At 39.0% G+C, this 24,195-nt stretch overlaps 1 protein-coding gene across 4 annotated transcripts in view; it reads right to left on the bottom strand.

Annotated features, from left to right (window-relative positions):
- Positions 1 to 12,078: 12,078 nt before the first annotated feature.
- The window catches only part of DMGDH (dimethylglycine dehydrogenase), a 68,447-nt gene continuing 56,330 nt past the window's right edge, over positions 12,079 to 24,195 (bottom strand). For all 4 annotated transcript variants that reach the window (XM_072793923.1, XM_072793904.1, XM_072793932.1 and 1 more), the window contains one exon: positions 12,079 to 13,432. In XM_072793923.1, the coding sequence (XP_072650024.1) occupies positions 13,217 to 13,432 (216 nt within the window). In that variant the 3' untranslated portion in view covers positions 12,079 to 13,216. The remainder of the gene's footprint in view (positions 13,433 to 24,195) is intronic.

Raw genomic sequence — 24,195 nt, 5'->3', positions numbered from 1 at the left:
TATCTAATTTGCCTGAAATCATCTGGATGGAAGGAAAAAATTTCCTTAACCACATGCACATTGAATTGGGAAGTTAGCCTTAGGACCAGCACATTCCCACTGCCATCCAAACGCTCTGCCTCTTCTATTCCTGGGGATAGACTATAACTATTTACAGTAGGGGGAGTGGATTATGCGCTGCTGTATCCTCTCAGGTTAGCCGAGTCTGATGCCGTGGGAACTATTTCACAGCTTTATAAGCTGTAGATAACAGATAGGAGTGGAAACTAGTTCTTGTTTATACCTAACACAAATGAATTCTATCCAGTGGAGTGACAATCCCCACTGCCACCGTGGAAAAACGTTTTGCCTCCACTTGCACATTTATTTTAATATTCATGATATGATCCTCGGGTTTTAACTAGTTTTAACACCTTACCAGCTTCCTCATTAGTAAATTAAAATCTTTAACATATATTCATTTCTATATTCGTACAAGGGTCATTATTGTTTTTGCAAAATATTAACATGGAGAGTTTTGCTCTTACATATATTTATTTTTATTTGCATGAGGTGGATTAGTTTATGTTACATCTACTTTTTTTTTTTTAAGATTTTATTTATTTATTCATGAGAGACAGAGAGAGAGAGAGAGGCAGAGACACAGGCAGACGGAGAAGCAGGCCCCATGCAGGGACCTCGACGTGGGACTCGATCTCAGGACTCGGATCACACCCTGGGCTGAAGGCGGCGCTAAACCGCTGAGCCACCCAGGCTGCCCAACATCCACGTTTAATCTCTGGTGGAATCGGTGGAATTTAGCACGAAAAAAAATTAAATTTATCATTAAATTCAAAAGGATAATTTTGAAGAGCTGTTTGATTATTATGTAAAAGCCTGAAATTTTCATTTAAACACCCTGTAAGAAATGATGAAGGCTTGAGAATTCTCCTCTATGGCCGTTGCATGTCCTTCTCCATAACCTTGCATGTTTCTCCCTACCCTTCCTGATAGAAATCAAATTGCCCAAACCAATTGAGCTGCTAATCTGCAGAAACAGTTCCTCCTTTGACCACCTGCTCCAGAAACTAGCTAAACTTGCACTGAGACTTCTCATATCTTGCATTTTTGAACAAAAATGTATAATTGTGCCCTGGAAATGTGCAAATGAGTTAATTAAAAAGAATTCATTTATTTGTATCTATTTATTGAACACATGATATGCAATACATGCTAGTTATTGTGAAATCTCTCACTTGGACTTTGGTGTTTCTTGATGACTAGATTCAGTGGTGGGTTTGAGCAGAAGTATCATACAAACAATGTATCTTTTTGATGCTTTTTAAAGATTTTATTTATTTACTCATGAGAGACACACACAGAGAGGCAGAGACATAGGCAGAGGAAGAAGTAGGCTGTCTGCGGAGTCTGGTGTGTGACTCCATCCCAGGACCCCGGGATCATGACCCAAGCCAAAGGCAGATGCTCAGCCACCAAGCCACCCAGGTGCCCCTTGATGCTTTGTATTAAAAAGGGCATGATGTTGATTTATTATTTGATCACTTTTTTAAGGCAGCCATTTATCCACTATTAAGTTACTATTTTCCCCTTGTAACTAATCATTATTTTACAGGGAGATACTTTGAGAATTTTTTCTATTTTTTCTAAAGCTTTTGCTTATTAGTTTTAGCACCCACTGATGCTTCTTGCTTTGATCTATTATTATTAGGATGGTTACTGAATGATGATTTTCTAATTCCATCATTCCTTCTATATTAATTACTTGTCAAGTAAGGAAGAAGTTTGCCTTCTCTCCCATTAATTTGTTTATTTAAATCACTATGAACTCATGGATTCTCGGGGTTTTTAAGAAGATTTTACTTATTTATTTTAGAGGGAGAAAGGAAGGGGTGGGGGAAGAGCAAAGGGAGAGGGACAAGCAGACTCCCTGCTGAGCAGGGAGCCCAATACAGGGCTCTATCTTAGGACCCCGGGATCATGACCCCAGCTGAAAGCAGAGGCTTAACTGAGTGAGTCACCCAGGTGTCCCCAGTTCTTGTCTTAATCAATGTGCTTTAATTATTTTAATCCTCAAATTTCCTTTGATTTGACCAATGGGAACCCCTTCAGTCTGGCTCTCGTATCCTTTTGGCATATCCTTTTTAACCTTTGAGCACTCCCTTGCTTTTTGGTACAAGATATCTAGGCCCATATTGTACTTTTCCTTCCCCAACCCTGGAATTAACCATTTCTATGAGGAACCCTGATTGCTTTTAGTGGAGGATGGCATCTAGAACCCAGTATCTGTTCTATAGGTGTGATCATTTCTACTGGACTGTCATTACTTCTAGGATCTCTCATCAAAGATAGCAACTAGATGTACGTAGTCATACATACATAAGTATGTATATATAGCATATTGATACACGTGAATAGGTATAAAACCGTGAGTTCATAGTCAATACCTCCAATTCTACTTCCCCCTTTCCAAATGTATATGCTTAGTACCAATTCTCATTGTTACCAGCCCTTAAAGTTCTATACTTTTTAATTTTTGACAATCTGATATGAGAAGTGGTTGGGACACCTGGGTGACTCAGCAGTTGAGCGTCTGCCTTTGGCTCAGGGCATGACCCCAGGGTCCCAGGATCGAGTCCCACATCGGGCTCCCTGCATGGAGCCTGCTTCTCCCTCTGCCTGTGTCTCTGCCTCTCTCTGTGTCTCTCATGAATAAATAAATAAAATCTTAAAAAAAAAAAAGTGGTATCTCAGGATAGTTTTGGGTTTCTCATTTTTCTTAGGAATAAGACTAAAAACATCATTTGATATCTGGTTTTGGTCTTTTCCCTGAATTTTAAGAGTTCTTTATGTACTAGAGATGTGACCTCTTTAACTGTGATATGTATCAGAAAAATGTTTCTCTAAGTTTGTCAACTAACAAATATTTTGTTATGGTGTTTTTAGATATGCCAAAGTGATTTTTTTTAACCTGGTAAAATTTATCAATTTTTTTATTGCACCTGGATCCTGAGTCATGATTAGACATTTCTAATATTAAAGTTAAACTAAAATTCACCCATTTTTTCTTCTAGTAAGGTTTCAGCTTTCATATTAGATCCCTGATCCATTGGCATTTATTTTTGTGTATAATGTGAGATTTGAATCTAATTTTACCTTTTTCCAAATGGTTACCCAGCTATCCTAGCACCATTTGTAAAGAAAGAAGTCCATCTTTGCCCCACTGCAATGAGATGCCACATTGAGCTTATGGTTAATTTTCTCATATACTGAGTCTATTTCTGGGCTTTCTGTTCTATGTCGCTGGCATGCCTGTCGATTCATGCACCGGTACCACACCGTTTTAGTTACAGAGGCTTTACAATATGTTTTGATGTATGATATGGAATAGTGACTCCTCATAACTTAATTTGTAATGTTTTCCTGGTTATTCCTGCATGTTTATTTTTTTGCATGTTTATTTTGTCATATGAACTCCAACACCAGCATGTCCAGTTCCATAAAAATGTTGGAAAAAATTTTATTAGAATTGCATTAAATTTATAAATTAATTGAGGGACAACAGTAAACTTTGTAATGTTAAGTTGTCCTATCTAAAACCAAAGGTTATCATCCATTAAGTCTACTTTGGTGTCTTTTAGAAGTTTAAAAAATATTCCTCATATCAGTTTTGGCTTTTCTTGTTAAGTTTATTCCTAAGTATTTAATCTTCTCTGTTGCTATTGGAATGGGGCTTTCTTTATATCCTTTAACTGGTTATTATTTGTGGACATAAAAGTTACTGATTTCTGCAGGACAATTCATGTTCTACCAAATACTGAATTATTTTCCCTGTTTAAGTTAAATTATTGATTTTTAAGGGTTTTTCCAGTACATAATCATATCAATAACAATAATTTCAGTCCAGCTGGTGGCTCTGTCAGTTAAGCATCTGCCTTTGGCTCAGGTCATGATCCTGGAGCCCTGGGATCAAGCCCCACATCAGGCTCCCTGCTCAGCAGGAGTCTACTTCTTCCTCTCCTTTTACCCTTCCCCCTGCTTGTGCTCTTGCTCTAAAATAAATAAATAACCTTTAAAAAAAAGATACTATACATAACACCTGGTTTGCATCTAACCCACACAAAACCTATTTAACCCATAGGTTAAAATCTCTTAACTCCTTAAGTCAGTAAGAAAAAGGCCAACAATCCATTTTTACATAAGCAAAAATCTAGGAACTTAATAATATTTAGCAGAAAAGGAAATACAAGTGGTTATTAAATAAATGAAAAGATATTCAACCTCACTCGAGAGGAAAAATACAAATTGAACTTTCAGTGATATACCACTGATACTGGTGATAACTCACTGCTTTGGGTATGGTATAAAGAAACTGTCTCATACATTAATCACAAAAGTGAAATTTGGCATAATCTCTAAAGGAAACAACTTTGCATGTTTATCAAAATACACATACACTTTAATCCAGCAATTCCAGTTGTATGAACTTATACTTCAGATATACTCAGTGTGAGAAATAGCATATGTATCAAGATAATCACTTTAGTTTTATTTTTATTAGAAAAAGGCAAATAACAGGGACTGGTCAAATTAATTAATGGAATACTAAGCAGTCATTCAAAAGGATGATATGGAATAGTCTCCAAAACATATCATTAATTTTTAAAAGCTAGGCAAAAAACATTATGCTTGGTATACCTTAGTTTGCTTAAAAATATATGTATATATGTGTATATACGTCTATATTCATATATTTTCATATTTTGAGACATAGATGCTTACATATTTATAAAGTATCTCAAGATGGGTATAGAAGAAATAATATTTATTGTCTCTGAGTAGACAATTTGCAGATAAGAATAAGAGAGATACTAACTTTACACCATATATGCTTTATGCATTGCAAATTTTTGACTCTATACATATAATATCTATTTCTAATATCAGTAATGGTAACAACATAATTTACATTTAAACAAATGTAATTCTACAAAAGTGGAATGCATTATGAGATCAGAGTGCTAAGACAAATAGCCCCGAATGAACATGTTTGTAAAGCGCCAAGGCCATGCACTAAGAGAATCACATAGGTGCCTTGCTGTGCCTCCTGGTTTCTCCAGTTTGCAGACCCCTCGGTTCTTGGCACCGTACTAACTGGCTATAAGCTACGCTTAGAAGTCAGATACCCATGTTTCAATGCTTCTCTCAACCTGTGTTGTCTCAGTGAATATGATATGATAACTATTTCATAAAAGTGATATGATAACTTGAATATGATAACTATTTCATAAAAGTCTAAACAATTTTAAACACTATCTCTAAATGTTTAACCGTTGGGGTAGAGATAAGAATGACAAGAAGTCTTTCTTCAAATAGAGAACCTGAAATTCACTAACTAAATGGGGTAAGTTGTGGTTGGTGTTACTCATTGCCCCATTACCACCCTGCATAGTCCAAAAGGAGATAGACTTGAACGTCAGAAAGAATATCCAAGCTTTGTTACTTTAGGTATCAGCTATTAAATTATTTTCACAATACATTTAGTTTTGGAAACTGATCTGGATGGATTTGTTTCTACCATATCTAACTGACAGGGAGAGGGTCTTCTTGAAGGCCTGTAAAGTCACATACCAGATTTATAGATGACTGTTCTTAATGTTCTTTTATCTTCTAGTCACCAGTACTTACATGCATAAGTTATATTAACTACTATCAGTGCTAACTACTAACTAACACTGCATTAAGAATCATTAAGCATGGGGACTCCTGTGTGGCTCAGCAGTTGAATATCGGTCTTTGGCTCAGGGCCTGATTCCAGGTCTGGAGATCGAGTCCTTGCATCAGGCTCCCTGTGAGGAGCCTGCTTCTCCCTCTGCCTATGTTTCTGCCTTTCTGTCTCTCATGAATAAATAAATAAATTCTTAAAAAAAAATCATTAAGCACGTAGGAAGATAATTCTCCCCAAGAAGCATCTTCAGTTTATTGTTGATTTTGTTTGATGTGTTAATACATGTGTGTGTGTTGAAAAGAAAAAGGGTCAGATTTTAAAAAGAAAGACTTATTTGAGCTCTAATATACTCCAGATCTCTGAAATTAATAGTCTAGATAAGAATAGCTATGGCCACCTCACAGTGAAACTCCCCTGACTGTCTCATCTTTCCCATCGCTTATCACCTCCTACCTCCTCAAAACTGATTAGAGAAAGTAGAGAGTGGAAAACAGCATCCTTCATTGAAAAAGATATTGGCATAGCATTTCTTTGACCTAGGAATGCCTGGCTGGCTTGGTCAATAGAGCCTGTAACTCTTGATCTCAGGGTTGTCAGTTTGAGCCCCATGTTGGGTGTAGAGATAAGTTAAAAAATATTTTTTTAACAAGGGGTAGTGGAAAGGGAGGTGGGCGGGGGGTTGGAGTGATGGGGTGACAGGCACTGAGGGGGGCACTTGATGGGATGAGCACTGGGTGATATGCTATATGTTGGCAAATTGAACTCCAATAAAAAAATAATTTAATGAAAATATTTTTTTTAATCTTTAAAAAAAATAAGATAGTATACAGGTCAATGAATTCTCACAAAGTGAACACACCCATGTAAGTTCCACCCAGATCAAGAAACAGGATGTTGGTGTTGCATTTTGTCTCATTTCTTCTTTCCTTTCCTTTACCTTTCACACAGCCCAGTCCTTAGTGTTTGCGCAGTATTTACCATATGCAACTGAATTGCATTCACCTTTTCATACTGAGCATTTTACACTGTATACTACATTCTTAAACCATTCTTAAGCAATGCTTTCCAACCAGGCTTATATATCTCAAACCAATGTGAATGCTTTAGAAAATAAAAATAGTCATATTATGTTTCAAAAAAATAAGAACCTACGTAGGTTCAGCCAATGAGAGGCACTGAAAAATTGGAATGTGGGAGGAAGAGAGAAGCCTGGGTGTTTCTTCCCTTCTTTAGGCTTTGGGTAGCATCTTCAACAGTACAGTTGAGTCTCTGTGGTTCCAGCTCCTGCTGGCAGCCCCTTCCCAAATGGTCCTAGTGTTGGCTTGGCGGCCCCCCATCACGGCATTCCATACTAGTTCTCCACATGAAGTTCCCTCGTAGGGACGCCTGGGTGGCTCAGTGGTTGAGCGTCTGCTTTCAGCTCAGGGGGTGACCCCGGGGTCCCGGGATTGAGTCCCTCACCGAGCTCCCTGCATGGAGCCTGCTTCTCCCTCTGCCTCTCTCTGTGCGTCTCTCATGAATAAATAAATAAAAGCTTTAAAAAAAAAAAATGAAGTTCCCTCCTATGAACTACCGGGCAAGTTACTCAGCTGGAGAGGCCACGTGGAGGGAGATGCCCTGCCAGCCCCAGCTTGACAGTCCTCCTTGCAGAGCTGCTAGACATGGCAGTGAAGAAGCCCTCCTGAATAACCAACCAGTGAGAATCATTTTTTTAAAAAAGACCCTACCTCTTTTTATAGGACACAATTATTTTTTTTTTTTTTGGTAAGCTTGTGATTACAAGATAAAGAATAACCAGAAAAGAAACACAAAGAGTGAAAATGTCCTATTAAACTTTGTTTCATGCCAGTAATAGTAATAAGAATAGAAATTAAATAAACATAATTGTATGGGAAAGGGGTCCATATTTTTAAGTTATATTAATGTATCTTTGAAAAAGGAAAGTATTAAAAAAAAGAAAAAGGAAAGTATTTATACGTACATATTGATCTCTTGTAATAAAATGGTCTGTTGTCTGTGAATAATGAAGTCATCTTTTCTGTTTTAAACCTTAAGCTTTGCAGTGACTTCACTGAAATTAATTTTCTTCACATATTAATATTTAATTGACAGGGTAGCCAGATTTGGCCAGTTACCTTTGCACATAGTTGACTGAAGAACATATTTTAAGCTCTTAAATTTCAAAAGTTTGTTTTTACATGAGCAACAGATGTATAAATAATTAGGAAAAGACTTTAACATAATAAGTTTGGCAGAGATTCATAAAAATCCCCTTCATAATAAACCACAGAAATTGCAATACTGTTTCTTTTGGAACAAGTATAGTGGCTTTATATCTCCACAGTTGAAAATTTTCCACTAAAATATCTTCATCAGAAAATTCTTCAGGGGGGGCCTGGGTGGCTAAGTTGGTTAAGCAGTTAAGTGTCTGCCTTCAGCTCAAGTCATGATCTAGGGGTCCTGGGATGGAGCCCCACATCAGGCCCCTTGCTTGGCGGGGAGTCTGCTTCTCCCTCTCACTCTGCCCCTCCCGCCCTCCTGCCCCTACTAGTGTTCTCTCTCTCTCTCTCAAATAAATAAAATCTTAAAAGATTTTTGTTGTGTATTTTTATTATATAGGGTTTTTCTTCATCTGCTAAAATCAGAGAAAATGGATGAATGATAACGGTGTGCCAATATTTGATCTACTGCTTAACAAGTGCCCAACCATTGGTGAGAAATATCAAGGCACTCAAATACTGCTCTGCTGATTCCTTCCAGCAGTGTAAGACCAGCACATTTTGTTGTTTCTCCCGGCGTTTTTGAAGTTGGATTGTTCATTCTGAATAAATGACCATTTCCTGATATTTTGTTATTGCATGATTAATAACCTCCTCCACAATTTCTATGTATTGCTCCTTTGGAGTCTGATATATTTTATGTAAATAGTTTGTCCAGTAACTAACAAGGTACTGAAAAGTCACAACTTAGGTAGTGATTAAACTATGCCATTGATGATTACATTTCCTTAACATTCTTTCTTTAGTTTCAACAAACATTTAAAAAGAATAAATATGAATTTTAGAGATACTGTTCAAAACCAGTAAGCTATTTCATGTATGAACTAAAATCTGCACTTACTGAGCACGATGTTATACCTCAAAACTTGCCCTCTGTTTCATAATAAACATCAATAGAAACTCTAAGTGATCACATAGAATGACAGGATTGAGCTCAACTTCTGCTTCTTCATATTTACAATTGCTCTACTGTTTCATTGTGAGCTAACTAGCTCCGCAGGGATTGAAGACCCAAATTATGCATGAAGTAAGCTTGAATGATTCCAGCAGTTAAAGAACTTGCTCTTGAAATGAATGCATAAAGCTGAGCCTGCTAGTGGTAAGGGCCGGCGGTATCACCCAGGGCCTCTCTAAATTGATTTCCATATGGAACACAATATTTAATAAGGTTAGCAATAAAGATGGTGCTAATTTGAAGTAGATAGATGGTCGAAACATCAACAATTGCAACAACAAATTATTTAAACTAACAAAGTGTTTTACAGGCAGGAGAGGAGGATTTGACATAATGAAATAAAGAGAACAGAGATACTTGATGGCATCATTGAATCTACCTCCAGATTTAGTAATTGCTTAAACTGCTGTTGATGGGATATTTTCTTACCCGCAGCTGAAAGCTTCCTAACTGCTACCCTCTAGCTTAGTAGGAAGCTGCTCCCGGACAGTTAGAGTCTATGTTCCCTGTCTCCAACTCCTTACTTCCTAGTCCTTTTTCAGTAGGGCCTGCCTTTGCGCCCTCCCCAGTTCCCTGGAAGAGCCCATGCCCATTGCGCCCACAACACTCAGGTGCTTCACCTCAGAGGCACTGCTCAGCCCTTAGTCTTACGTGACATCTCTTAACTTTGGACACAGTTTACCATCCTCTCATTCTCAAGAACATTCTCTCCCCTTGGTTTACATGACACTTCACTTTGTAATGAAATATACTCCACTTTTTTTTTCATTAAATGCTTGACTACTCTGGGACCCCTGAGTGGCTCAGTGGTTGAGCATCTCCCTTGGGCTCAGGTCGTGATCCTGGGGTCCTGGGATCGAGTCCCACTTCGGGCTCCCCATAGGGAGCCTGCTTCTCCCTCTGCCTGGTCTCTTTTTCATGAATAAGTAAATAAAGTCTTTTTTAAAAAAAAAGCTTGATCTCTCTGGTCTATAAACTCCACAAACTCAGGGAACATGTCTGTTCACTGCTTTTCCAGTGCCTAGACTGTTGGAAGTACTCAAGGAACATGTGTAGACTAACAAACATTTCAGTAATGAAAGCTATTACTCAGAGAACTTTAAACACAGGAAAGGCTTTAGTGGATGATTATGTAGTCCATTCTTGGCTGGCAGCAGAGCTGGGAAAAGCAAGTCTTCTGGCTTTCTTTCCGGTAGCTTTTTACTACCCTGTCACTCCTATGCTTCATGCTAATACTCCCAAAATGTATACTTGAAGGAAATATAATTGAGTAATGTGTTAGCCTTTTATAATTCATAAGGTTGCTTCTATAAACTACTGAACTATCCTGGGGATTCATTAATGGCAGACAGATAAGCAAAGGCAGGGGGATTTTCACCTTGATATGATGAAAGAGTAAGACACAGGTTAGAGGTGAACATCAGCAACATAATTACATAAATGTTTCAATAATATGTAGACTAGAAAGTGTTTTTGCAGTTCTAAGAAGATTTCCTAACTCAAGAAAGTACCCAGCATTCACCATCACATTCTTGAGAACGTTTTTCCTAAGCCAAAGACACGGGCTTCTGCGCCTCAGTAGAGTACTTCTAGACATACTGGTTGTTTGCTCTTCATGGCTGACACTAATCCTGAGCCCCATCCCTGTGTGGCCTCTCTCCAGCCTGGTGGTTTTAGGGAGGCTCTTTTGAGTCAAGCTTTTCAGCTAACAACTGGCTTATAGGCCATGGGGAACTGAAAGCTTCAAGAACTGGTCTTTCTCTCAAGGCTTCTCCCTACTTGTCAGGAGTTCTTGTTACCCCAAGGCTTCTCTTCCATCTTTTGTCCATCTTCTCAGCTTCAGTTTTTGGGGCTCATCAGTCAGTTTACTCTGATATTTCACAGTTCACATTCCCATGGGATGAAGTCTGGTTAACTTGGTCCATCTTTTATTGGCTAAGTTGTATAATAGGTCATTAGTCAGCCTCTGCATTGGCTGATGCCAAACTTCGTACCTAGGCCAGGTTCACTGGCTGGGAGGGGATGGGAATGCCAGGGTGATTAATAGCACCCAACAAAGCACAAAAGGAGGAATGAGTACAACTTCTTAAGGAAATTAAGAAGTATATGTCCTTCATACTACGGGTAGGACTTCTTTAATAGTCATCTAAATGTTCTATGTGTTTTATTGATCTGTTGTAGTGCTCTATTAAATGGAAGAGACGAATTCAATGTTGTGCTTTCGTTATTGATTTCGGTATCAAAAAACCTGGAATTGTCTATGTTGCAGATAAAGAATTCAGAAATGGTAAATAAGTATCTCAACAGTTATAGGGCTACAGAGAGGCAGAGAATGAGAAATGGGGCCTCCAGGCAAAGGCTTGAACCAGCACCTACCTGAAATGAAATAGTAGATATGGAGGATTCTTTTATTAAGGGAGGTAGAACTGATTTATAACATTATATTAGTTGCAGGTATATAATTAATGATTCCCTGGTGTAAAATGATCCCACCAGTCTAGCTACCAATCATTACCATATGAAGTTACATTTTTTTCCTTGTGATGAGAACTCTTAAGATTTACGCTTAAAAACTTTGAAATATTCCATACTATATTAACTATATTCGCCATGATATATATTAGGTCCCCAAAGTGTATTTATACCTGGAAGTTTGTACGTTTTCACCTCCTTCACCCATTTTGCCCACCCACCAACACCGCTCCACCCTGGCAATCACCAATTTGTTCTCTGTATATGAGTTTTATAGTGTTTGTTCATTTTGTTTCTTTGATTCTACATATAAGTGAAATCATATGCCATTTGTATTTCTCTAATTTCACCTAGTATAATGCCCTCTAGTTCTACCCACGTTGTCACAAATGGCATGATTTTTGAATTAATGCTTTTGTTTCCTTCAGATAAATACCTAGAAATGGAATTGCTGGATCAGATGGCACTTCTATTTTTACTTTTTTTGAGGAACCTCCATACTGTTTTCCATAGTGACTACACCAAGATAATATTCTTGATAATTAGGAAATTATCAAGATGATCAAATTTTATTACCAAGATTTTGCTCTTTTCTCATACAAAAAGATACATTAAAGAGAAATGAAGGGCCTGCTGGAATTCTAATATATGATTGCTTTAATGAAGTATTTTATTTTTTTAATGAAGTATTTTAAATATAAACTTGGTACCTTTGTAAAACATACAAGAAATTATTTTAAAATTCTGTAATTAGAATACATTTTATGTTTCACATTCAACTTTAATACCTAGGAAAGATTCAATAAATGTTTAACAAATGTGTATATAACAAATTTTAAGTGATAAGCCACCTTTTACCAAAGGAAAAAAAAAACATTTGATTTGTTCAGTCAACTAAATTCAATTTTGAAAAATTTATCAGAGAATTACTTCTAAATAATTTTTTTCTTGCTGTACACAGTACTAAGGGCAATCCTGTCAGCTCTTAAGCTCGTTTGACCTGCTTTGTCAAATGCTTTGTGAAATGATATTCAGAACGGCACATGTGATGTCAACTTGCATTAATTCTTTCCCAAAGAGAGGTGTTCAGTATTCAAACTGTGTTTTTACTGGCACAATCTATGTTTCAGCTTCATTTCAAAAGGTCTGCAAGCACTGCTTCCTTTGGAAGACTGTTCTTTTTTGCAATTACTCTTCTAAAACAACCTTTCAAAGGACAATAATGATGCTCCATAATACTGCATTCAGGGAATTCATTAGGAAAATAAGCATTTTGGAGAACTGAATAAAAATTTATGTATCAATATTAAATTTTACTATTTTCACTGTATATATATTATAAAATATTAAAACTATCCCTTGTTCAACTACTGCTTCTCAATGAAACAAATCCATCAATAGTACTGCATTTATTTTTATGTAAAACAATTTGTTTTCAGGTCACAAGAACCATATATTCCTAAAATTACACAATGTCCTCTAATTGAGTTATAATAGTGATTATATACTAGCAAACACCTAAATGTTTTGCTGAGTTTCATTAACAATATAGGTTAATAAAAACATTCATTTCCAACGTCTACATTTTAAAGAACAATGTTAATCACTAATCCATTATTGTTTCTCACTTAGGAAAGAGCTGAGAAAGGTTTCATCAAGATTATAAATCTAGATTTTGAGGGGTTGAATGAATTCTTGATTTCTTATATTCTCCCAAAAAGCAGTTATGATTTTTAGTACAGTCATAGAGCTAACATAATTCAGTTGCCTGCTGAAGGTCTTTTTTCAAATTTTGTCCTTTCTGCTTTTCTTCCGAAGTCGGTTTCTGGTTGGTTCAGTCAATACCAAGGGCTCCTGTATGATGCTTGCTGGGTAATTTCTGCCTAACAGTTCAACCTCCACCTGTTGTCCTACTTTACTTAGTTCTATAGGGACATAGGCAAACGCCAGACTCTTCTGTATGCTGTAACTGTAGGTTCCAGATGTCGTGTTGCCAACCACCTGAAAAACAAGAGCCAGTAACCCTCAACATCTTGGCCATCAGCTTTATGGTCCTCCTCTCCAGATTAAACACTTAAAACATAGGTTTGATTTACAATCTGCAAGTTTTAGGGATTATTGCCCATGGGGCTAACGCCAGGAAGTAAACTTTACTTTTGTGAATATTAGGTTTAAAAGTTATGAAAAATTATTTTCAAAATACATATCAACCCCCTCAAACTTCTCAGTTTTAAATAGCACCTATTTTTTTTTAATAGCCGGCACTATTTTGCTCACTTTCATGCCAAGAGATCAGAGAGGAAAAGACTCAAATACTTTCATTTTAAACTAAAAAAAAAAAAAAAAAAATCCTCTTTCGTCATGGTAATAATAGACACCAGGGGAAAAAATTCTAAATATCCAAATGTAAATGTAGTCAACTGTTCCTGCTGGGGTTGAGGAAATGGCTTGCCAAAAGAGTGCTGAAACTATTGACATATCAATAGTCAATGTGAAGTGAACATTCTATGAATATATAGCATTTAGCAATTCCTGGCATTTGTTAGGCACTTAATGTTAACTTTACCCTCTCTAGATCTACCTCATACAAAACACCTCTCTGGACATTCTAGAGAACGAGTGAGGTTTAGTTCCTACCCTCTGGTACTTCCAACCTGGTTGAGGAATTAGCATAACATACAAGAAAATAGAGCCGGGGGTGGGGGGCAAGATGGCAGAGGAGTAGGGTCCCCAAGTCACCTGTCCCCATCAACTTACCTAGATAACTTCCAAAGCATCCTGAAAACCTATGGATTCGACTTGAGATTTAGAGAGAGAACAGCTGGAACGCTACAGAGAGAAGAGTTTGCGCTTCTAACGAGTACAACTTGTTTTTAGCCACTCTGCACTGAGCAAAATGACTAAAAAGAACTCACCACAAAAGTAAGAAGCAGAAACAGTACTCTCTGCCACAGAGTTACAGAATTTGGGTTACAATTCAATGTCAGAAAGCCAATTCAGAAGCACAATTATGAAGTTACTGGTGGTTCTGGAAAAAAGCATAAGGGATTCAAGAGACTTCATGACTGCAGAATTTAGATCTAACCAGGCTGAAATAAAAAATCAATTAAATGAGATGCAATCCAAAGTGGAGGTCCTAATGACGAGAGTTAATGAGGTAGGAGAGAGTGAATGACATAAAGACAAGTTGATGGCAAGGAAGGAAGCTGAGGAAAAAAAGAGAAAAACAAAAGACCAAGAGAAGGGATCCCTGGGTGGCGCAGCGGTTTGGCGCCTGCCTTTGGCCCAGGGCACGATCCTGGAGACCCGGGATCGAATCCCACGTCGGGCTCCCAGTGCATGGAGCCTGCTTCTCCCTCTGCCTCTCTCTCTCTCTCTCTCTCTCTCTCTGTGACTATCATAAATAAATAAAAATTAAAAAAAAAAAAAAAAAAAAAAGACCAAGAGAAAAGGTTAAGGGAAATAAATGACAGCCTCAGAAGGAAAAATCTACGTTTAATTGGGGTTCCAGAGGGCGCCAAAAGGAACAGAGGACCAGAAAGCATATTTGAACAAATCATAGCTGATAACTTCCCTAACTTGGGGAGGGACACAGGAATTCAGATCCAGGAGATAGAGGTTGCCCCCTAAAATCAATAAAAACCATTCAGCACCTCGACATTTAATAGTGAAATTTGCAAATTCCAAAGATAAAGAGAAAATCCTTAAAGCAGCAAGAGACAAGAGATCCCTAACTTCTATGGGGCGAAATATCATATTAACAGCAGCCCTCTCCACAGAGACCTGGCAGGCCAGAAAGGGCTGGCAGGATATATTCCAGGTCCTAAATGAGAAGAACATGCAGCCAAGAATACTCTATCCAGCAAGGCTCTCATTCAGAATAGAAGGAGAGATAAAGAGCTTCCAGGACAGGCAGAAACTGAAAGAATATGTGACCACCAAGCCAGCTCTGCAAGAAATATTAAGGGGGACTCTGTAAAAGAAACAGGAAGTCCAAAGAAATAATCCACAAAAACAGGGACTGACGAGGTATTATGATGACACTAAATTCATATCTTTCAATATTAACTCTAAACGTGAATGGGCTAAATGATCCCATCAAAAGACACAGGGTTTCACCTGGATAAAAAAGCAGGACCCATCTATTTGCTGTCTACAAGAGATTCATTTTAGATCTAAGGACACCTCCAGTCTGAAAATGGAAGGTTGGAGAACTATTTACCATTCAAATGGTCCTCAAAAGAAAGCAGGGGTAGCAATCCTCGTAGCAGATAAATTGAAGTTTATCCCAAAGACTGTAGTAAGAGACAAAGAGGGACACTGTATCATACTTAAAGGATCTATCCAACAACAGGACCTAACAATCATGAATATTTATGCCCCTAATGTGGGAGTTGCCAAGTATATCAATCAATTAATAACCACAGTAAACATACTTAGATAATAATACATTTACACCAGTAAACTTCAACACGGCGCTTTCTGCAAATGACAGATCTTCTGAGCACAACATCTCCAAAGAAACAAGAGCTTTAAATGATACACTGGACCAGATGGGTTTCACAGATATTTACAGAACTTTACATCCAAACGCAACTGAATACACATTCTTCTCAAGTGCACATGGAGCTTTCTCCAGGATAAACCACATATTGGGTCACAAATCAGGTCTCAACCACTACCAAAAGATTGGGATTGTGCCCTGCATATGTTCAGACCATAATGCTTTGAAACTTGAACTCAATCACAAGAAGAAAGTTGGAAGAAATTCAAACACGTGGAGGTTAAAGAACATCCTGCTAAAAGATGAAAGGGTCAACCAGGAAATTAGAGAAGAATTAAAAAGATTCATGGAAACTAATGAGAATGAAGGTACAACCATTCAAAATCTTTGGGATACAGCAAAAGCTGTCCTGAGAGGGAAACACATCACAATACAAGCCTCCCTCAAAAAACTCAAATACACAAGCTAACCTTACACCTAAAGGAACTAGAGAAAGAAAGGCAAATAAAACCTACACCCAGCAGAAGAAGAGAGTTAATAAAGATTCAAGCAGAATTCAATGAAATAGAGACCAGAAGAACTGTAGAACAGATCAACAAAACCAGGAGTTGATTCTTTGAAAGAATTCTTAAGATAGATAAACCAGTAGCCAGACTTATTAAAAACAAAAGAAAAAAGGCTCTAATTAAAATCACAAATGAAAGAGGACAGATCACAACCAATATCAAGGAAATTCAAACGATTTTAAAAACATATTATGAGCAGCTATATGCCAATAAATTAGGTAGAAGAAATGGACACATTTCTGGAAAACCACAAATTACCAAAACTGGAACAGGAAGAAATAGAAAACCTGAACAGGCCGATAACCAGGGAGGAAATTGAAGCAGTCATCGAAAACCTCCCAAGACACAAAAGTCCAGGGCCAGATGGCTTCCCTGGGGAACTCTATCAAACACTTAAAGAAGAAACAATACCTATTCTACTAAAGCTGTTCCAAAGATAGAAAGGGATGGAATACTTCCAAACTCATTCTATGAGGCCAGCATCACCTTAATTCCAAAACCAGACAAAGACCCCACCAAAAAGGAATTATAGACCAATATCCCTGATGAACACAGATGCAAAAATTCTCAACAAGATACTAGCCAATAGGATCCAACAGTACATTAAGAAGATTATTTACCACGACCAAGTGGGATTTATCCCCAGGATGCAAGGCTGGTTCAACACATGTAAAACAATCAACGTGATAGATCATATCAACAAGAGGAAAAACAAGAACCATATGATCCTCTCAATAGATGCAGAGAAAGCATTTGACAAAATGCAGCATCCATTCCTGATCAAAACTCTTCAGAGATAGAGTAGGGATAGAGGGAACATTCCTCAGCATCTTAAAAGCCATCTACGAAAAGCCCACAGCCAATATCATTCTCAATGGGGAAATACTGGGAGCCTTTCCCCTAAGATCAGGAACAAGACAGGGATGTCCACTCACACCACTGCTATTCAACATAGTCCTAGCCTCAGCAATCAGGCAACAAAAAGAAATAAAAGGCATTCAAATTGGCAAAGTCAAAATCTCCCTCCTTGCAGGTGACATGATACTGTACCTAGAAAACCCAAAAGCCTCCACCCCAAGATTGCTAGAACTCATACAGCAATTCAGCAGTGTTGCAGGATACAAAATCAATGCCCAGAAATCAGTGGCATTTCTATACACTAACAATGAGACTGAAGAAAGAGAAATTAAGGAGTCAATCCCATTTACAATTGCACCCAAGAGCATAAGATACCTAGGAATAAACCTAACCAAAGAGGTAAAGGATCTATACCCTAAACACTACAGAACACTTCTGAAAGAAATTGAGGAAGACACAAAGAGATGGAGAAACATTCCATGCTCATGGATTGGCAGAATACTGTAAAAATGTCAATGCTACCCAGGGCAATTTACACATTTAATGCAATCCCTATCAAAATTCCATGGACTTTCTTCAGAGAGTTGGAACAAATCATCTTAAGATTTGTGTGGAATCAGAAAAAAAAAAAAAAACAAAAAACAAATAGCCAGGGCAATATTGAAAAAGAAAACCAGGGATCCCTGGGTGGCGCAGCAGTTTGGCGCCTGCCTTTGGCCCAGGGCGCGATCCTGGAGACCCGGGATCGAGTCCCACGTCAGGCTCCCGGTGCATGGAGCCTGCTTCTCCCTCTGCCTGTGTCTCTGCCTCTCTCTCTCTCTCTGTGTGACTATCATAAATAAATAAAATTTAAAAAAAGAAAGAAAGAAAAAGAAAAAGAAAACCAGAGCCAGGGGCATCACAACGCCGGATTTCAAGTTGTACTATAAAGCTGTGATCATCAAGACAGTGTGGTACTGGCATAAAAACAGACACATAGATCCATGGAACAGAATAGAGAACCCAGAAATGGGCCCTCAACTCTATGGTCAACTAATATTCAACAAAGCAGAAAAGACTGGAAAAAGGACAGTCTCTTCAATAAATGGTGCTGGGAAAATTGGACCGCCAAGTGCAGAAGAATGAAACTAGACCATTCTCTTACACCACACACAAGATAAATTCAAAAGGGATGAAAGATCTAAATGTGAGACAAGAATCCATCAAAATCCTAGAGGAGAACATAGGCAACACCCTTTTTGACCTTGGCCACAGCAACTTCTTGCAAGATACATTCATGAAGGCAAGGGAAACAAAAGCAAAAATGAATTATTGGACTTAATCAAGATAAACAGCTTCTGCACAGCAAAATAAACAGTCAGAAAAACTAAAAGACAACCTACAGAATGGGAGAAGATACTTGCAAATGACCTATCAGATAAAGGGCTAGTATCCAAGATCTATAAAGAACTTATGAAACTCAACAGCAAAGAAACAAACAATCCAATCATGAAATGGGCAGAAGACATGAACAGAAATCTCACAGAGGAAGACACAGACATGGCCAACAAGCACATGAGAAAATGCTCCGCATCACTTGCCATCAAGGAAATACAAATCAAAGCCACAGTGAGATCCCACCTCACACCAGTGAGAATGGTGAAAATTAGCAAGGCAGGAAACAGCAACTGTTGGAGAGGATGTGGAGAAAGGGGAACCCTCTTGCACTGTTGGTGGGAATGTGAACTGGTGCAGCCACTCTGGAAAACCGCGTGGAGGTTCCTCAAAGAGTTAAAAATAGAACTGTCCTACGACCCAGCAATTGCACTGCTGGGGATTTACCCCAAAGATACAGATGCAGTGAAATGGCAGGACACCCGCACCCCGATGTTTCTAGCAGCAATGTCCATAATAGCCAAACTGTGGAAGGAGCCTCGGTGTCCATCGAAAGATGAATGGATAAAGAAGCTGTGGTCTTTGTATACAATGGAATATTCCTCAGCCATCAGAAATGACAAATACCCACCATTTGCTTCAATGTGGATGGACCTGGAGGGTATTATGCTGAGTGAAGTAAGTCAATCAGAGAAGGACAAACATTATATGGTTTCACTCATATGGAGAATATAAGAAATGGTGAAAGGGAATAAAGGGAAAAGGAGAGAAAATGAGTGGGAAATATCAGAGAGGGAGACAGAACATGAGAGACTCCTAACTCTGGGAAATGAACAAGGGGTGGTGGAAAGGGAGGTGGGCAGGAGGTTGGGTGACTGGGTGATGGGTACTGTTGGGGGGGCACTGGATGGGATGAGCACTGGGTGTTCTGCTATATGTTGGCAAACTGAACTCCAATTAAAAAAAATATACAAAAAAAGAAAATAGAACCAGGAAGCCAGAATTTGTTCTACATTTGGAAGGTGGATGGAATTAGGGAGGTGGAGAAGGGGGATGAAACTTCCCAGGATGAGTGGAGACATGGAGTCAGGCATGAGCAATCAAAATTAGGGAAGATGAAACAGAATCACATGGGATGGCCAACTAGAGAAAAGTACTGAGCAAAGAAACAAAACCGAGGAGATCAAAACAAAGGCTTTATGGCAGCAAAAAATCTAATCAGTCTTGTTACAAAGATAAGAGGACGAGTTGAAACCAGATCTAAAGGAAAAGATGAAAGAGAAACAGTAAAACCGCGCACACACACACACACACACACACGCGCGATAGAAAATGTCAAGTTAAAACACCGTACTTAAAAATTGTAAAAGGAAGACAACAAAAGCAAGATATGATATATAGCCCTACTCCTGCCGGCTTCTCCTGGCTACACAACGCTGCACTAACCCTTAGAGCCGCACTGTTTCCCACAGCAAGCAGCTTGTAGCTGGTGCTCAAAAATATTCATGGGCATGAATCTGCCTGGTGATCTTTCAGCTGCCTCAGCAAAGAGTCCCCTACAGTCAACAGTCTTATTACAGCATTTCTCATCTTTTAGAAGCCGACACATTTATAACAGTAAATATAGACTCCTGGCTCTATAGCCTCAGTTTGTAATTATCTCATTGAAACTCCACATCAGAAGCTCTCCATATCATTTCTGAACTCATTTTTTTTTTAAGATTTTATTTTTTACTCATGAGAGACACACAGAGAGAGGGAGAGACACAGGCAGAGGAAGAAGCAGGCTCCATTTAGGGAGCCCGATGCAGAACTCGAACCCAGGACCCCAGGATCCCGACCAGTGCTGGCAGACCCTCAACTCCTGAGCCACCCAGGTGCCCCGTCATTTCTGAACTTGTTATGAGGGTTTGATGAAAAAAAAAAAAAAAAAAAAAAAACAACCACATAAATGTATTCATTAGTAGAGGCTTCTCCTCTGGCAGATTAATTACCAAAGTGTTGCTGAGACAAGGCATGTGCTTTAAAGTGGTTTATCTCCTCTAGATCATTGTTAAGGAACATAAGGCAGGGATTTGGGTCAGGAAGGTTGGAGTTTTAATCACAGCTTTTGGAAAGACTTTCTTGGTAATCTTGGTTTCATGCCTTCGTCTGTAAACCTGAGGTCTGTATTTGGAGCCCTGGAGAAGTAACCCGATTTGCTTGCGCAAGCGTCTTAAGAAAACAAGAAGAGGCCAAAGCAAGGCTCTTGGCTAAATCCCCTAACTCACTGGGTCAAAAATCTGCCATTCCTCTTCAGAGATTGTGTGAACCATTTCCCCAGGCCTTCCCATCTCTTAAAACCCTAGCAGTGATTCATCTTGCAGTTATTTTTGCATCAGTAATGTAAAGAAATAGCATATTTATTTTAGGAGTGTTATTTTTAATATATTTAATATGTTGCTTTCTGCTAAATTACTTTCATTTCTCCTTCGATTTCTCTCTAATCCAATGCTGAGTAGCCCAGAGTATTTTAGAAGGCCAGCCTTTCCTTTTATCTTATTACTAAATTTCTAAAGAAAGGTTTTCCCTAGCAACAGCCTTATATCATTCTACCTTAAAATCTTCCAGATTCAATTAAATCCATTTCTTCTTTTTGCTCTGTGAATCACAAGAACAACCTGTGCCTACCCTCTGCCTAGACGTTTTCAGATCCTGTTTTAAACACTGGCTTTCCCTTTACCAATATAAGCAATCCTCACTTGTGTTTAGCCTCTTCTCATTCCTCTCTTTATGAGAATTCAAGACCCCTCTGACTTTCGGAGCTGAGGGTAGATGGCTTTGGAGGAGAGAATGTAATTTAAGTCGGATGATATATTGTGTTTCTTTGGCTGTCCTGTTTTTGTTTCTAAGTAATAAAAAGGAGACCTTCCTCAACTCTCCAAACACATTCCCACAAAACATCTTTCAAAGTTTCCAGCAAAGCTGCTTTTCTAACAGAAGCCCTTTTCATACCCACCCTTATGCCTTGATTTTTATGAACTAAACCTTATTTAAAATTGTAATCTACCCCGGAATCACTGCCCATCTCTCCATTGGACTTTCCTTTTCCTCAGGGCACTCACCACCCTCAGATGTGCCATTTCTCTTATTTAGTATGTTCACGGTCTAGCTCTCTCTCCCCTGGAACGTAAGATACATGGAGGCAGAGATGTTCATCTGTTTGGTTGACTGCCGCACCTCCAGTGCCTAGGGTATCTTTGTCATGTTGTGGTAAGATTTGTTGAATAACAAATTTGTACCTTATAAATTTGTACCGTATCTCTGCCACTCACTGAGTATTTGCAAGAATGGAATATCAAAGGTAGTACAAATCCCAACAAAGTCAGGAAATAAAAGCACAAAGTATTTCCTATCATTCCAGAGTATATAGAGGATCCAGAAAATTCATCTGCATCATAAGATGATGATCCTACTAAGCATCAAAGAACAGACAAGCAGGTATCAGGAAATTCAGGGGTTATTTTATTTATAAAGGCAACTACAACTGGAGTAACAGCTCTGTAAGCAGATGGCATATGGGAGGAAAGATGAAAAATATAGCAGGTAAACTCAGCACACTGATACAGCAAAAGAAGGAAAAAGTAGAACTCGGGTTTTCAGCAAATCCCTTCCCATCTTTGATACAGTTGGCATGGAATGTTCTGTAAGTTTAAGATATAAGTTCCAGGCTTTTCACTTAAATTTGGGAGTCAGGTGTATACTGTGTTCATCAGGGTTGGTGTGGGGTTGCATACAGAACATGATAGCATAGGGGAGCCTGGGTGGTTCATCGATTAAGCATCAGACTCTTGATTTTGGCTCTGATTGTGACTTGAGGTCATGGATTGAGCCCTGTGTAAGGCTCTGCACCCAGCGGGGAGTGTGCTTGAGGATTCTCTCTCTCCCTCTGCCCCTGCCCATCCCCCTCCTCCTCCACCACCACCACCCCCTCCCCACGCCCCCACCCCCACCGTAGCCCCTTGGCTCACACATTCCCTCTCTCTCTCTCTCTCTATCTCTCAAGAAAAAGAAAACAAAACAAAACACAATAGCATAATGTGTCATCCCACGGCCAGAACAGAAAGCCAGTGCAAGGGCTGGCGTGGACCATATTAGAAAGCAGGATGAGAACAGAGTAAAAAAATGAGAACTAGTAGAAAGAGGAGATGGGGAAATTTGCTGACTACAGAAAAAATTAATTAGAGGTGCAAAGAACCTAAGACATGATCTCATCATTTTGTAGATGAGAAAATGAAGGCCCAGAGAGGCTAAGATCAGGTCAAGTCAAGCAGCTGGTTACTGACAGAGGTGCTTATCAGTGGCAATTGTGGGCAAAGGTGAAGTATGAGGAAAAGCCTATTAAGAAAAGAGGTCTGACCCAGGGATTTAGAACAGAAAGGAAGGGGAGACAGTGGGGTAAGAGTCAGGATGGCTCAAAGAGAATGAACTCAGCACAATTAAGGGTGAGATACTTAAGAAAGAGCTTGAAATCTGAGAAAAGTCTGTTACCGTCACGGTGTCTAATAACATCCACCTGCTTCTGGGGATGTAGAAAACTGTGGGTCTACGATTAGTGGCTGAAGAGAAGACAGTAGGACATGAACAGAGACAGGGAGGATAGCCAACATGGCTTAGAAGGAAGGTTAAGCAATTCAGTGGCCAACTATACCTGGGTCAGAAGTCAGTTCTGTCCATCACTAGCTGTGCAACCTCAAGCAAGTTACTTCACTTCTCTGAACCCCAAAGCCTCATCTCTAAAATGGGATGATCATACCTATCTGGGAAGGGGGTCATAAAATTAAATGGGTACATAACAACTATCCAGCACATAGTAGAGCCTCTGCAGATGTTAGTTCTACGTCGGGCAGATCCATGCCTCAGCCCACATAGCCATTTCTTTAGTCATCCAAAGACTGAGATGTGATGCCACTGGCCTTCCCCCACGTCCAGGGCTCTTTCTGCCACTGAAGAGAAGAGGGCAATGGAAACAAGTATCAAGTAGGCTGCAGTGTCGGAGAGAAAACCCAGGCTCCGAATCTCTGAGTCTTTGGGTAGTGGTTCCACAGGGACCAGCTGTTCAGACGAGACCTGAAGGCCACGTGCTCACCCCCAGCCTAGGCAGAAGGTGCACATCTGCCTCCAACACCAACCAAAACACAGCAAAATCGTAAGCCAAACTGGGTCTCACAAATAGTCATAAAAAGTCAAACACCCGAGGCTCTGCTGGTGAGTTATCTGGTTTTACTGGACACCGACAGGCAGACTAAGATACAACATCCCCAAAGGGGAAGAAGGCACATTTACTTTCTGAAGAACTAAATGGTTTCTACCTTTCACACCACTTTCTAAGGCTCTGCCCTCTGTTGTCATGGAGATTTTCATTTGGAATTTTTTTTTTTTTCTGAAGATGTGCTAAGGTTAGAACTACTTCCTTCTCAAAG

The sequence above is a fragment of the Canis lupus genome, chromosome 2 (genome assembly GCF_048164855.1).
Source record: "Canis lupus baileyi chromosome 2, mCanLup2.hap1, whole genome shotgun sequence".
Lineage (NCBI taxonomy): Eukaryota > Metazoa > Chordata > Mammalia > Carnivora > Canidae > Canis > Canis lupus.
Note: the sequence above shows the minus strand (reverse complement) of the source record. Positions and strands in the feature narration are given on the sequence as shown.